This window comes from Syngnathus typhle, linkage group LG8 (assembly GCF_033458585.1).
Source record: "Syngnathus typhle isolate RoL2023-S1 ecotype Sweden linkage group LG8, RoL_Styp_1.0, whole genome shotgun sequence".
NCBI classification, from domain to species: domain Eukaryota; kingdom Metazoa; phylum Chordata; class Actinopteri; order Syngnathiformes; family Syngnathidae; genus Syngnathus; species Syngnathus typhle.
This window is the reverse complement of record NC_083745.1, coordinates 11,011,913-11,026,365: the sequence shown is the minus strand read 5'-3', so window position 1 is coordinate 11,026,365 and position 14,453 is coordinate 11,011,913. Positions and strand designations below refer to the sequence as shown.

The following is a 14,453-nucleotide window of genomic DNA, read 5'->3' as shown; positions in this document are numbered from 1 at the left end:
CAAAAAGCTTCAAAGAAAAGCACAGAATAAAAGCAAAACAAAGCTCATTGTGATGTACGCCATGTATCACCTCGCTATGTTTTTTGCAGGAGGAGGAGAAGGCGGGCGGGTTCTGGAGCTTTCCTTCCTCCATTCATCCATCAGCCGAGCTCATTCCCTCCAGCCACAGTCATTATGTGTTAAGATCAGTTCTGGGTAGCGGGAGGGGGGGGGGGGGGGGTCTAATAGCCACTGACAGCATCCAATGCAACCCCAACAATCACACACCATTAGGAAAAAATAATCATCTATCTATACTCAAAATCAAATAGCCAAGATTGGCTCACATCCACTGTGAGCTCAGAGGCCAGATGGAGGAAGATGCAGGGGAGGTGCCGTGTGAGGATGCAAGAGGAAGAGCGATGGAGTCGTCGTCATCCTGTGGGATGAGCTTGTATATGGAACAACATTTCAAAGTTGAGGCGAGAAACACTTCATTAGCTACCATCCTGTTATGTCTTCGTCCCATTTAGTTGTAGAGTGCATTTCATGTGCTTTAGGGGGGAAAAAAACAATTGGAAGACTAAATGGGAAACAAGATCTCTTTGCCAATGACATGAATGTAGGCTGGATGAAGATTCAGATCCATTTTTAAGTCATGGTCGAAGTCACAGGAATTTGTCTGCCATTGCCAAAGTCCAGAGCAAGGCTTGTCCAAGTGTGGCACAAGTACCACAAGTGGCACCCGGGCTCCCCCAGAGGTATGCAAAATAATTGCGTCGACCATTGAAAGAAATGTTTGCTCTAAAATTTATCTAAAGAAGCAAATGTACACGAATGAGGGACGCCAAGCATCGAGCAACATATTTCCCAAGCAAATGACGCAGCATCATGTTGTTCACACCTTTCCTGCAGTGGCAATCTGTCGCCGCGTGCAAACAATATGGCCGGGCATCAAGTGGGAAGCTTGCCGACATGTTGATGGCCGCTTAGTCATTCAAGTCGCTTTGATGCTGCAATTCACAGGAGCTGTCTGCCCTCACATCTCTGCGCATAATTGTGATGAGGAGCATTGTCTCACATTTGCTTGACTGGCAGCTTTTCTCAACCAATGTGACGGTAGAAATGAGTTTTTTTGGAGGAAATGTGACATGGCAAGACGTCACTCGAGATGGCTTGAGAGGGTAAGATCATTTCATATTCAGCCAAACTGCACTTTACAGGTAAAATTAATTTGACCTTCATTGACCTTTTCAATACTTAGTCATCGTCAGTGGCTACGTCCTGTCTTATTGCATTTATTTGTCCCCCACAAAAAGGCTTCAAAATCTCACCAATCCTCAGTTGTGTTCCACTGGCACCGTAATGAATGTTTTCCCACTGCAGCCTACATATTAACCCGGCAAAAGCTGTATTTACACAGTCGGCAGTGCGGCGGTGTTACACAACAAATGTTAAGGCGGGAAAGCTTGTGTGCACGAAAGAAAAAAATGGTGACAGAGGGAAAAAAGTGCAAGTGAGTCACATGCTGTTGATGAGCAGACGCTTCGGTGGAGGAGTTTGCTCCAACATGCTTGCATCACATCATATGGAAAGGAGTATAAAAACATCCAGAACATAAAATTAATGTAAAAATACTGATGGGAAAATGAAGCTTCACATTTCCTTCATGGACCAGTTGTACTTTTTGTCTCCTCTAGACGGCACCGCTGCTTAAAGAAAGGGGTTTAAGAAATGTCAAATCAATGTGTCTCCAGCCCTATGTTGAACAGAGGATGCCATCTAGCGGGCACAATATACACAACAACTGGTTCATGAATCACCTTGAAGCTTCATTTCCCCGTTATTATATAAAAAGAATGGAAAAAAGCCACAGCATTACAAAGAAGCTCAATGAAAATTTAAAGCTTTTTAAACAATACTGCCCCCTTAAGGCTTGACATGGAGTTGGCATTTAGACAAGAGCCAATCACCTGTTTTCATACATAGAATCCCTCCATCCATTTTATATATTTATTTTATATAAATTGATCTCTTGCATACGAATCAGCAGTCACGCTAGCAGCATAAGAGGCAGATTAAAATGAGGATTAGAACTCACACTTGTGCACACGCTCTCACATAACAGGAGGAAAAGTGTTTTTGCTAGCTTCATTCCATCTCAAAATACAGCAAAATCATTTTGCATATCAAGCGCCCGAGAACGTTCTGGAAGCAGAAAGGTATTGAGGGAACAAAAAAGCTTTTCGATAGCGACAGATGATTCTCCACTTGGAGCCTTGCTGGAATATTTGGAAGACAACCGCGCAGCAGATGGAATCATTCCCAGACAAACCACAAGAAAAGAAGAGAGATATTTTGCATATATTTATTGCCTTCAAAATATCAATGTTTGAACAATTTTTTTTATGCCTGACTATCAAAATAAACAATAAGACAACTGGAATAACAAAAGCTTTTTGGCCACAATGCACAAATCCTTTGGTGCAGAACTGTAGCTTTTCCTAACACAAAAAATAATTGTTCAGTCACACAAATGTTAGAGAATTCTTTTAGTGGTTTGACAATTGTTGTTTAAATGTACCGCTGAACTGGACTACAAAAATGGTTTCCAATAAAAAAACCTTTTTTTTGGCATCCCACTGAAGGCTGTGCGATTTATTGTGAGGAGTTGCAAGTAAACGTTTTTTTCTTTTTCCTTGGACAGGACAAGTCCCTCAAGTCCTTCACGATTCGCCGAAAAACATGAAAAGCTCAGAGCTTCGATAAAGCGCTTCTTTTTTTCAACAACATTCACCGGTTAAGACGAGAACCAAACACTTTGCGTGTAGTGCAGGGGTGGGCAAACTACGGCCCGCGGGCCACATCCGGCCCACGGGACCGTTTAATCCGGCCCGCCAACCCTGAACAAATTGTATTATTAAACTTTTTTTTTTTGGTCATTTTGCCTGCAATGACTGCGTTTTCCCAGTAGATGGCGAAGCGCTCGCCTGCGCATTTACTACCGGAAGCCGTGTCAGAAAGCTCGGTGCACACTCACAAGTGCGTGTACGTACTCAGTAGTACGGACTTGGCGCACTCTCGCTCTATTCGTATCAGTCCCGAATTTAGAGCGTGGGCTTTGACGACAGCATTCTTATAATTCGCGCGCTGAGCTTTCAGATGCAGTTTTGCGCTAAAGCCACCCACAAACCTTCCCCTGGAATCCTTCCATTAAAATGAGTGGCCCGAAAAAAAGAAGTGAGTGCCGAATGTTAAAAAAGAGTGGACAATTTGGCTCGACGTACGCGACGTGACGTTCAGCCACATCAACATCAACCCGTCACAGATCAAGGTAAACGGACCAACACCTCCGATCTCGCCTAAGAATTGCCACAACAAATTTTACTCCAGACTATGACGCACTAGCAAAAAAGGGACACCAACAACACTGTTCCCACTGAAAATGAACGGGAGGCTCTCAAGTTTATTGTAAAAAAATGCATTTTGAATATGATTTGTACACATAGCAGGGATTGAAACTAGCGACCATTCTCATTTTCAAACAATGCAGGATGCTCAAGGACATTGATGCACCACCTATTTGCGACTAATCTTAACCTGTAAAGTTCTTAAGGCTTACTTTAAGGAGGTGTTTCCCGTTTCCTCACCTCTGTTACCAGGTGTTTGCGAGTTAAAACTCTGCTCTGATTTTCAGATACCCCTCACCGTGTTGCTGTTTTGATTACTTTATTTGGATGTATGCTTTCACCGATTCTTCAAGATGATATATTTGGTCAGAATGTTTGCCGTTTGATGTGATCTCATAAGATAAACATCTTTCATTAATCTGACCTGCAGGCACTGAAGTGATGGGGATTGTTATTCATAATAACAGTGTCGTATTTTATGAGAATCACTGATAGCAGTTTTTTAGTGAATTATTATTTTTTTAATGCTGTTAATAAATGCATTTGTTTTCAAAAAAATTGTTTGGAATATCCATGCTTTACTACCTACTAAAGGCCAAGATCTTTTATGCAATGACCTTTACAGGTCGCTTATATGACTTCACACAACGCCTACGTCCATCTGCTCCTTGTCCGGCCCTCCGGTCCAAATTTAGAACCCAGTTCGGCCCGCGAGTCAAAAAGTTTGCCCACCCCTGGTGTAGTGCCTCGGGATAAAGCTCCATCTTCTCGTTGCTATTTTTCAAGACTTCCATATAAAAAAACAACATAAAACATCGGCAAACTCAGAAAATTATTCACTGCACTGTAGTGTTGCTAACAACCACATGGCTTAAATAGGCCCAAGTGGTTGATAAAATTTAATTGAAGAAAAAATAAAACCGGAGCAAGGCACTTATTCGTTTTCTACTGGTTTTCCCCGTCAGGATTTCAACGCTCTGGATGCAGGCGCTCAACTTCCAAAGGCACTTTGTTACACATGTACAAAAAACAACTTGTAATACTGTCAAATATTAACATGACGACACATAATTGCACTTTGGTTTCAACTCCAGCCTTCAAATCTTGAGAATTATGACGTCTAATCCTCTCGCTATATTCAAGGGCATCAAGACGACCCAAAAATATGACCGGGGGACATTTGAGCGTTTCTTTGTGTTCCTTCAAATGAGTTTTCATGTTCCCTGTGAGATGCAGTAAAAACGTCCCTTCTTCAAGCCCAAAAAAAAAAAAAACTGGCACTTGAGGCTACAAAAAGTTCCGTGGTGAGGTTCTTGCTCCGCGACAAAGGCAGAGGAGTGCATTGTGGGATTCTGAGGCCGGCGAGAGGCCGACGCTGACAGATAACATACGGCGGGGAAAGAAGAAGAAAAAAGCAAAAGCCCGTGTTATAAACAACCAGATGCGGCCATCAAAGCGCTCCACAGACTGAGAAACATAAAATGACAATAAGAATAGCAAATAATCATATTAGGTCATCCGTAATGTATAAAAACAAAATAAACAAAAATGTAAACTGATTAACATTATACATCCCGCCCCGTTCCCCTAACATGGTCGTTAAAAACAAAAACATAAAAGAGTACAAAATTTGGTCTACAGAGTACACGGACGCAAAGGATGGCGAGATGTCGCAACAGCTGCACAGCATCAAGAGGCACTTGGGAGGGACCTTCTCAATCTAAACATTTCCCTTTTTGGTACACGCCACCGAGCGGTCCACTTTGGGGCGCTGACCTACTTTTGCACTTTGTCTGGCCGTGCCCTCCCACCCCCAACGAGGCTGGCCGGCTAAGTGCTGACACATTAGGCTTGGCACAAAAAAAAAAAGAAAAGGCATCTGTGCTTTTTAAGTCCAATGCATAGTAATTATTCTTCTTTAGATCTGAGCAATGAAGGAGTTCACAGGCAAAAGTCTCGTAAAATTAAAGTGCATGTCACCAACAGAGCTGCAGCGGTGTCAGTGGAGTAAAAATGATTGTACGAATCCTTCTGCCTGTTCCCTTGAAATACTCGGGTCGCCTTGGAAACACGCAAATGCTTCACATCGACTCAAAGGGAGTAAACGCTGGACCTCAGGAATGCCGCCCCCCGTGTGTCGGTTGGCAAACTATGGCTTCCAACTGAATGCTTTTACAAGATGCCGCTGTCAACAGTCTGAGCCCGAAAGAGGGAGGCGGACGAGCAAAAAAAAAAAAAAAGATAAAAAATGGGACGGGAAGGGAGGGTCTACCAGCGGCCGCTGACGCTGGCCATCTCGGCATGGAACTGACGAGAGAGGCGACCGCTGGCGCCCCCTTCCAGGAAGGATGAGCGGATGGGGGGCTCGAATAGCTTGCGCCGGTTCTTGTTCAGTTCTGAAACGACATTGGCGCAAAGATGAACTTGCCGACCGACTGACTTTTGTTTCTGTCGCGCTAATTCAAGTCAAAGTGTTTAGGTGCAGCTTTCCAACAGAATTAGTCAGTCTTGCAATACCTGAGATGGCCAGCAGCATTTTCCTGCGAGCGCCAAAGGTGGTGATGCCCAACTCCTTCAGGTCCTGGTCGGTCAGAGTCAGGAATGTCTGGAGGTCGATCTGTAAGAGACATCACGACCGTTTTGTGTTCACGCTTCACCAATCTTGACTTGCTGGAAAATACGTCTGGTTGCTCGGCTTACCTCCTGCTGCTGAAAGACATCCGTGTACTTCCCTAGGCCCATCTTGCTGAAGAGCTCGGGCAGGTCCGAACCTTTGAGGGAGGAATTGAGGCTGCAGCCGTTGCTGCCCGTCACTGAAGAGATGCAGTCCATGTAGTTGCTGCTGCTCAGGTAATGCTCAGCCGCTGTCCGGCAAAAGAAAAAACAAATTAAATGTAAGGATACACAATGCAATGATATTTGGACTGTAAATTCAAATGGACTTGCGAGTCAGGAGAAACCCTCTGGGAAAAGCTTTGCTGATATTTGACATTTACAAAAAGAAAAAAAAAAATCAAGCTGCACCCCAAAACGTCATGAAAGCCAATTGCCATGGCAACAGTTGGGCTCGGCCACCAAGGGTAATGATGCGGAATGGAGACCAGCTGCCGCCCGAGGGCAACTTGAGCTCAAGAGAGAAGAAATTTTGATTTTGTGTAACGTACGACAGCACCGGCCGACCTTCCCCTTCCTAATTTATAGGCAATAATTATAATCAGCCTGTGCATCATAAACATCGCGCTGACCCGATTTGTTCTGCTTCCTCTTGGGGCTGCTGACAGCGGTAGGGAAGTCGACGTGGGGCTGCAGCCCGTTGGACGCACCGTTCCTCTCTCGCCAGTTGTCCGAGTCGCTGCCGTTAGCCACGCCCTCACGGCTGCCGGCGCGGGACAGAGACAGCGGGGAACCCTGAGGGAGGAAGTTGACCCAAATCAAGAGTCGATATTGGAGCTGGATAGACATTGGGGCCAAAGAAGGGGGAGGGGCTTCTAACCTCAAAGGTGGTGCTCATGCTGGGCTTGTAGGGCACGTGATTGGCTCTCCTCAGTTCCTTGATGGTTTCGGCCGGCATGGACTTGGAGAAACCGAGACCACTCCAGGTGTTAGTCGGGGTCCGCACCTCCGTCACAACGGGTTTCTTCAACATAGCTGTGTGAACAAGTGAGGTGAGCTCATCTCCGTTTACGTATGAAAAGACACGCGCTCATCAATATTGCGCCTTAGAATTTGGTCCGTTTAGCTAATACAATCGCAGATATCTTTATCATTTCAGGAGACTTGACAGATGTGAGCTCACCTTTGGTTGCCAGCAGCTTTTTCTGTTCATAGTCAAATGCCTGGAGACAAAAACAGTATCAGAAGATTTGTGTTTGTTTGGTCCGTTCGTCTGTCCACGTTTGCGCGCACCTGCATGTTAGCAAATGAGGTCTGCGGAGCCAAGCGGATGCGCTCCCGCTCGTTCAGCTGCGCCGCCCTCTCGGCCGCCCTCTCGCTGCCTGGCGCCCTCTTGTCGGCAACCGGACTGTCCGACGAACTTGACTCAGCGTCCGACAGCAGACAATCGGAACTGCGCAGGAAAGTAAAAATCCATGTCACATCTCGTTTGTTCAGCTAGCAAAGCTCAGGTGGAATCTGGCAAAGGCGTCAAGAGAAAGGGCCCTAAATTTGGCGACGTACTGTAGGTGAGAATTTTTGGTGCCCTGTAGCAGTTCCACTGCTTGCCGTTTTCCTGACGACGTCTTGCATGAGGCCAGCATCTGCTTTAACTCGCTGCCGCTGGCCGAATGCGAGGGGCTCCTCGGCATGCCTACCTCCACAAAGGTGTCCGAACCTGGAAAAGAGAAACAAAAACGGCGCTAAAAGTGAAAAACAGCAGCTGTAAACAAGCTTTCAGCCGCCCAAGTTCACGTGTGACGCCACACGCATTCGAGTTGCGCACGGCCCAAAAACAATAATGCGATGTCAGGCGATCTAATGGAGCTCTAGAGGGAATTGCGTCGGAGCGGCCCACCCTGCACAAAGAAAAAGTGAGCGGAGCCAGTCCAAATAGACGGCCAGACGCGGGAGGAGGCGATGGAAGGATGGAGGCGAGGAGGGACGGAAGGAAAAGAGAGCAAAGCGGCCCGTGACGCGGCACATCGGGGAGGACGGCCTCGGTAAACACGGCAGAAAGAGGAGAGGCGTGAGAGAGAACCATTTGAAAGGAAAAACTGTCAGGAGGGTTCAACTGTCTTCTTTCGCGTGGAATCAACGGCCACGGTGAGGTGAACAACTGCACCGGGAATTAAGTTCTTGTCAAGTACGTATTCTTCACGAGGACACAAAGTGTTGTCACGTCTGTTTACCATAATGTACCCTGCTTCAGGACTGACAGGTGGTTTAGTGTCAATGTTTCTCGTCGATAATCTGTCAGTGAATAATTATTTTATAAAACAGCTCAATTTGGCCAGGCTCCGAAATTTGCACTTTCCTGAATCATCATCGGGACTGTCTTTTGCATTTAGAGAGTACCTTCATCGGTGCTGGATTTGCTGGACAGAGGCTCCGATGGATTGTGTCCGCCGGCCTCCTGGATGGAGTCGCATGGCGCCGGACTCAGAACTGTTTCGGCAAGCGAAGCAGTGGCTATCCTCCCGTAGACTGAAGCCGGATGCTGCGTAGACGACGACCGGTCGATATAGTCAGTGATGGCATTTAAAAAGAAGATGAGGTGGGGAACGAGGGGGGACCTTAACGTGGCCGTTGAGAGCGCAGGCTGCCTTGGCGCAGTCGGGGACGCCGTTGGGCTGCTTGTCGATGGGCGCCAGGCCCGGCGGAGGGGAGGGTGTGTTCTGTGTGTAGCCTTGCACGCCCGACAGCAGGATGCTGCTCAGCGTGGCGTGGGTGGCCGGATGTAGCATCAACTGGGACGAGAAGGCTGGGAGCGGAAGGCAACGTCAGGATTTACACTATTATTCTTCTAACTCTCAACTGAGCCAAGTTCACCAAAACTAACAAAACGAGTAAAGTCCAACGAAAGGAAATTAAAATGAAAATCCTTTGAATGAAATGACAACTAACTGAAATGCCCTCTACTTTGATATCCAAAAAGAAAAACTATGAAGCTTCAAGATGATTTGTGAAGCAGTTTTTCTGTTTATTGACCCTGATAGATGGCAGCCTCTGATTTGAAATCTCGGAAACTTCTTTCATAAAGCGGCAGTGCCATGTAGTGGAGTCAAACAAATACAAACAGTTCATGAAGCAAATTTGAAGCTTCATTTTCCATCTTCTCCTCACCTTGGGCAGTGGTGAGCGAGCTGGGCCACAGCGAGGGCGTAGGCGTGCTGGGGGTCTGCAGGGGGCTCATGGAGGAGTTTAAGGTGTTTAGGACGGCGTTGGGAGCGGCCGAGTTGGCCAGAGAGTTGGCCAGCGAGTGGGACGCCGTAGCGCTCAGGAAGCCTGTGCACAAAACCGACAAATCAGCGACGGGTCGCACAAAGCAGAATTGAACTAAACACACGGTTTGTCAAGGCCTCCGAGAAAATAATCTTGCTTTTCCTACTATTGAACTCAAATTCCATCAAGGCGGCAGGCAAGCGTGAGAAGGATTTTCTTGCATTTCCGCAAGGTGGGCACCGCCAATGAAATCTTGTTATTGAGACAATATGCCGCTGAGTGCTTTGCCCCAAAGGCCGTGTACGAAAACACAAAGAAGTGGGTCTGCGGCTTTAACAAGGGGCTACTTTGGCTCCGGGAGGAAGGCACGGGACTCGCCTGGCAGTCTGCTCTGTAATCTGAGCAAGAGAAGCATGTAGCAATTAGTAACGGCCAGGATGTGGGCCTGTCCACCAACTCCTAACCAATTGGACAGCAAAGGAATACGGAATGCTATTATTATTTTATGGCCACTGATTATTTACATTAAATCTACTTTTCCCTCCTTTCCATTTGGCAGGAAGTGAGAGGTCATAAAATGTACGTTCATTGAGTTTAAACAGGGAACACGCTGTCCATTAGGAAGTTTCTGATCGTTTCTACGAATGTAGCTCTGCATAACTCTAAATCGGCGAAAAAATGAGAATTAACTATTTATGACAAAAGGCATCCTTAAAATTCGGGTTTTCTAGACATTTAAGACATCATTCGGCCAATTCTTTACTTTAACTTGAGAAACGAGCGCAGGACTCAACAGACACAACACAACAAGCAGCAAATTGCCAAAAGTAACACTGTTCATTGAATCACCCCAGCTCCTCTCAGCTCATCAGCACTCCACTAATAAGCTAGTCGACTGAAATGCTGAGATGTGTGGTTGTTTAGCTGACTTTCTATTTACATCGTGACATGTCAACTGGAGTGGTATTGCTCATTATTTCTAATGAGAATTTTATTGTTATTACCCAGGTTGCTGAGCCCCAGACCAGCTGAGGCCAAGATGTCCAGGCCAACGGGACAGATGAGGGACGGCGAGGGCCCGTTAGGGGCCGGGTTGACGGTCACCGACGGCGAGGAGCAAGACACGCCGTTGCTCTCCAGGCCCAGCAGGAACTTTCGAGCTTCGTACATGTTGACGGCATTCCTCTCCACGCTCTTCACGATGACAGACTGAAAGAGAGAGCGAGATGAAGGTTGCGCAATACAATTGACAGCAAAGGAAATTATTAAATATTCGTCTGTGTGTGTGAGACACGTGAGGAGCATGGGAGGGGCTGAGCGAGGGTTCGGGAATGTTGGACTGGGAGATAGGGAGTGAAAGGGAGGATGAGGGGGAGAGACAAACAAGATGGAAAGGAAGGAAGAGGGGAATTAAGAGGAGATTAGAATGACAAACAGCGTCGGTGTGGGAGGAACATTTGACGGATGACTTTTTTTTTTTCAACACTTTACGCTCGCTTGGATGCAGGCTGGAAATATTAAACAGATATTGTTACGAACTTTGACGTCACATTAGGAGCCATTAAAGTCATCAATAAAAAGTTACAGTACGGAGAGCAACATGTGGGGACGATTATCACACATAGTTGAAAAGCATGCAATAACGATGCCGCAAATTGCTGCCTTCTATTTGAACAGTTTTGCAAAGGTTGACCGTCCTGTGACCGTCAAAAGCTGCTTAGGATGATGATGATAGGATTGGAAAAGATATCGCAAAAAGCATTAGAGGACATAAATGAGCGAGAGGGAACCACCACAATAGATGATGTAAAGAAGCCAGGTTTCATCGAGGGCCAGAATTTCTGTAAATGTACAAGGATCATAGCAAAATGCAACTAATGACAAGCTGATCTGACGAGTTATGACAGAAATGTACGGGAAGTGTAGACGGAATATGTTAAACGGTCCAACTGCTGCCAAACACGCAATGTGGATCAGATGTGAAGCAAACTTGCTTTGACTTCACAGCCCCCACCACACATTCCACGTTATGAGCAAATCAGATACCAGAAGACGTCTTTCTTTTTGTTTTTCTGTTCATTAGAAGATGTTTCATTTTACATAAGGTGACGTGTCAAGATGAAATACGTATTCTCTTTGCTGTTAATAATTACGCAAATATCATCATAAAGACGCACAGAATTTCAAGCCAGGCACTCCCACTAAACACAAATATTGGGAAAATTAATCCAACATGACTTGTAGAGAAATAATCGGGTCAGACAGCTCATCGGTTTTTTTCCAGGCAAGCCACAAGCTTAGCCCTGCTTGGATGGCACACAATTATGAATGCCAGCAAAAAAAACAAAACATCATGTTTGCATTTTGCCCTTTTCTAGAAACAGATTCCAAATCTTTCTTTTATGACTCTGCCAAAGAGCTGAGAGTGGATGGGCCGACTTCTGTCACCTCGTTAACATATTTAAGTGAAGGGTTCTTAGGAGGGTCGTGAGGAGAGGGGGTGGAGGAACGGTCTCCATATTCTCGGTCAGGATGGGTTAAACTCTCTGCCCACACGCTGGTGTAAAGTAACTGAGTTACTTTCTAAACCAAGCAATCTGTAAAGGACCAAGTTACTGTTTCAAAGTTACCGTGGCAGCACATTGGATTTGTAACGGCACTTAACTAACTTGACACACCTAACTACCAAAGCTACCTAACTTGACACCTCAACTATATTTTAGATTTAACTTAGGGCAACCTATACGCATCTTAAAGTTCGTCTCATGCTAATGGTTGCAAGTCTTTTTTCAATAGACACAAATCGGAGCCGGCTGGTCGTCTTTCCTTTGCGCACAGCTTGAAAAGAGCTTGTGTTTCCCCACCGGGGCAGACGCTGAGTGAACATGGCAGCGTTCCTTTTGATTTCTCTTCCTGGTTTTTCCGTTTTAAGTCGCTCGCATTGTGAAATGTGACCTGTCAATATGTTTGTTTAATACAATCGGATGGAGCGACACCGCCCTCGCTCGCCTTGGAGGACGCGAGGCGCTTTTCTCAAAATGGAATGTAGCTTTATTTTTTTCCTTTAGAACGTGCACAGACGGGCGATTGTTATTGTCATACCTTGCTGGGCTGCTTGGGCTTGGGTTTGATACTGATGAAGACATCCAGGTGCTCCATTAGGGCCGTGATACACTGAGGCTCCACCTCCACGTCCTCTTTTATGTCAAACATCAGCACCAGTGGCAGGCAGCCCTGAGAAGCACAAGGAGCAAAAAAACTAAAAAAATAATAGCTCTATAGCTAGCTAGCTAGCTAGCTTGCTCGATGGATGGATGGATGGATGGATGGATGGATGGATGGATGGATGGATGGATGGATGGATAAGAGTGGGGGGTTTGTTGTGCACATTATATATGGGGGTATAATCCTCGCTACTATGATCACGAGGTTAAACTAATCCAGTAAATACTCTGACTCCCTAGTGGACTTTTTTGCATCTTGAGTTTGGGGAACTTGGGCCAAGCGCAATATGCTTCACATTATCACCGCCACAAAACCACAGATGCGTATATTTCGGGGGCCAAGCGGCGCACGGCCGGCGTTCCCATTGTGAGTAGGTGTAATTAGCAGCAGAGTAGCGGCGCTGCTGACGACCTTCGGCTCGGAACTGTAATCAAAAGTGCGAGCGAGGGCCCAAATCACAACGTACGCTCTGACAGGCAGGACTCCCCATTCCGGACGTCCACTTGACATTTTATTTTGGGTATTTCTGTCTTTCTCGTAGGCTTTTTGTTTTGGGTTCCCTCAGCCTACAAGCCACACGCGATGCTGTTTTTCTTGCTGCTCCTCCAATTTTCCAAAAGACGAGAAAGCCGTGTTCAGTCACCGCAAGTGCTCTGGTATCTGTTAACCGTTGTCCACGTCAAATTGGAAGCTAAAGAAACAAAGAGAGGGAAGCTCTGGAGAATATCGGTCCTATGTTGGGTCGTCTGCACCAGCCCTGTAATATTTGTTATTGTTAGTATTATTTTAAATTCAACCTTAATTAATCCAGGGAAGGTGTTGGAGAAGAGATTCTCATTTGCAACATGGAAGCAAAAACAAAGAATTTTTTATTAATGACTTTTGTATTGTATTCATTTATGTGCATTATTTCCCCCTTTAAAGTTTAATATTTTATGACTAGAATTCTAAAATATCTTACAAACGCATCTCAAAATGATGAAACCAAAATGTGGCCTCTCAGCACCCTCTCTGGAAATTGGCAAAAATAAACCAAGTAGTTCAGTCTGGTTCAAGGACGCAAAAAAAAAAAGAGCCTAAAAGCACTTCCGAACCCAAACCGAAGATGAACTGGGAATTGCAGTCTGAAATTCGAGCAAACCATCATCATTAGCGGCAGTCGAGATAATGCAGCTACTAACAGCTATGTGGCAGCTGAATGGCCGTTGCTGCCAAAAGCAAAGGTTCTTTCCAAAACCTCAAAAGGTCACGGTGGTTGACGTGCCGAAGCCCGCGCATCCCTCGCATACCAAGCTGATGCGAGTCCGACTGTGACATCCATTACGGCGACCACACAAATATACGCTCGGAGTAGATTCGCCGTGCCGGCGCGCGACCGCAATAACAAACGGCGGCAATGTGAAGTCATTGCCGGTAAGCGCGGCGAGATACGCACCATGAGGTACTGACGGGCGAGGCACACTGACTCAATGGTGCCCTGGATGTAGACGGTGGACTTCTTCTGGGGGGCGTTGGGGTCGGGGAAGTGGATCTGGGCGCCCGTCCTCTGGGCGATGTGCTTGATGTTGCTGCCGTTGCGGCCTTTCATGAAGAGGTGGTGCTGGGGGGCGATGTCCAGGTGGGTGCTCACCGAGATGGTGCTCACCAAGCTGCCTGCCAGGTGCTCCAGCAGCAGAGCTGTGCCACGCTGAGGAAGAAAATAAAGACAATGTTGTCATTTGTAAAATAACAATCAGGATGAATGAAACCCCCTTTTATGGTATGTTAATGTCCAATTGAAAAGGTCCGTTTCTATTTTTTTTAATGAATGTTAACGAGTGGCTATAAGTACTTGTGTTCAAGCTTAGTTATTGTTGAGCAGAAACTCACCAAAAAACTGTTTTACCACATATATAAATATTATCTCAAGACTAAAATGATTATTTCAGGAAAATTAACACTAAAAGCACATTTCCAACAGTT

At 45.9% G+C, this 14,453-nt stretch overlaps 1 protein-coding gene across 3 annotated transcripts in view; it reads right to left on the bottom strand.

The window, feature by feature from the left end:
* Positions 1 to 2,333: 2,333 nt before the first annotated feature.
* The window catches only part of LOC133157902 (protein bicaudal C homolog 1-B-like), a 33,819-nt gene continuing 21,699 nt past the window's right edge, over positions 2,334 to 14,453 (bottom strand). For 2 of the 3 annotated variants that reach the window (XM_061284544.1, XM_061284546.1), the window contains 14 exons: positions 13,927 to 14,178; positions 12,369 to 12,500; positions 10,271 to 10,475; positions 9,168 to 9,329; positions 8,618 to 8,805; positions 8,400 to 8,541; positions 7,566 to 7,719; positions 7,296 to 7,455; positions 7,186 to 7,225; positions 6,883 to 7,037; positions 6,635 to 6,797; positions 6,090 to 6,253; positions 5,907 to 6,006; positions 2,334 to 5,785 (listed from right to left, as the gene is read on the bottom strand). In XM_061284544.1, the coding sequence (XP_061140528.1) occupies positions 5,658 to 5,785; positions 5,907 to 6,006; positions 6,090 to 6,253; positions 6,635 to 6,797; positions 6,883 to 7,037; positions 7,186 to 7,225; positions 7,296 to 7,455; positions 7,566 to 7,719; positions 8,400 to 8,541; positions 8,618 to 8,805; positions 9,168 to 9,329; positions 10,271 to 10,475; positions 12,369 to 12,500; positions 13,927 to 14,178 (2,145 nt within the window). In that variant the 3' untranslated portion in view covers positions 2,334 to 5,657. The remainder of the gene's footprint in view (positions 5,786 to 5,906; positions 6,007 to 6,089; positions 6,254 to 6,634; positions 6,798 to 6,882; positions 7,038 to 7,185; positions 7,226 to 7,295; positions 7,456 to 7,565; positions 7,720 to 8,399; positions 8,542 to 8,617; positions 8,806 to 9,167; positions 9,330 to 10,270; positions 10,476 to 12,368; positions 12,501 to 13,926; positions 14,179 to 14,453) is intronic. The other variant, XM_061284545.1, reaches the window with a different exon arrangement.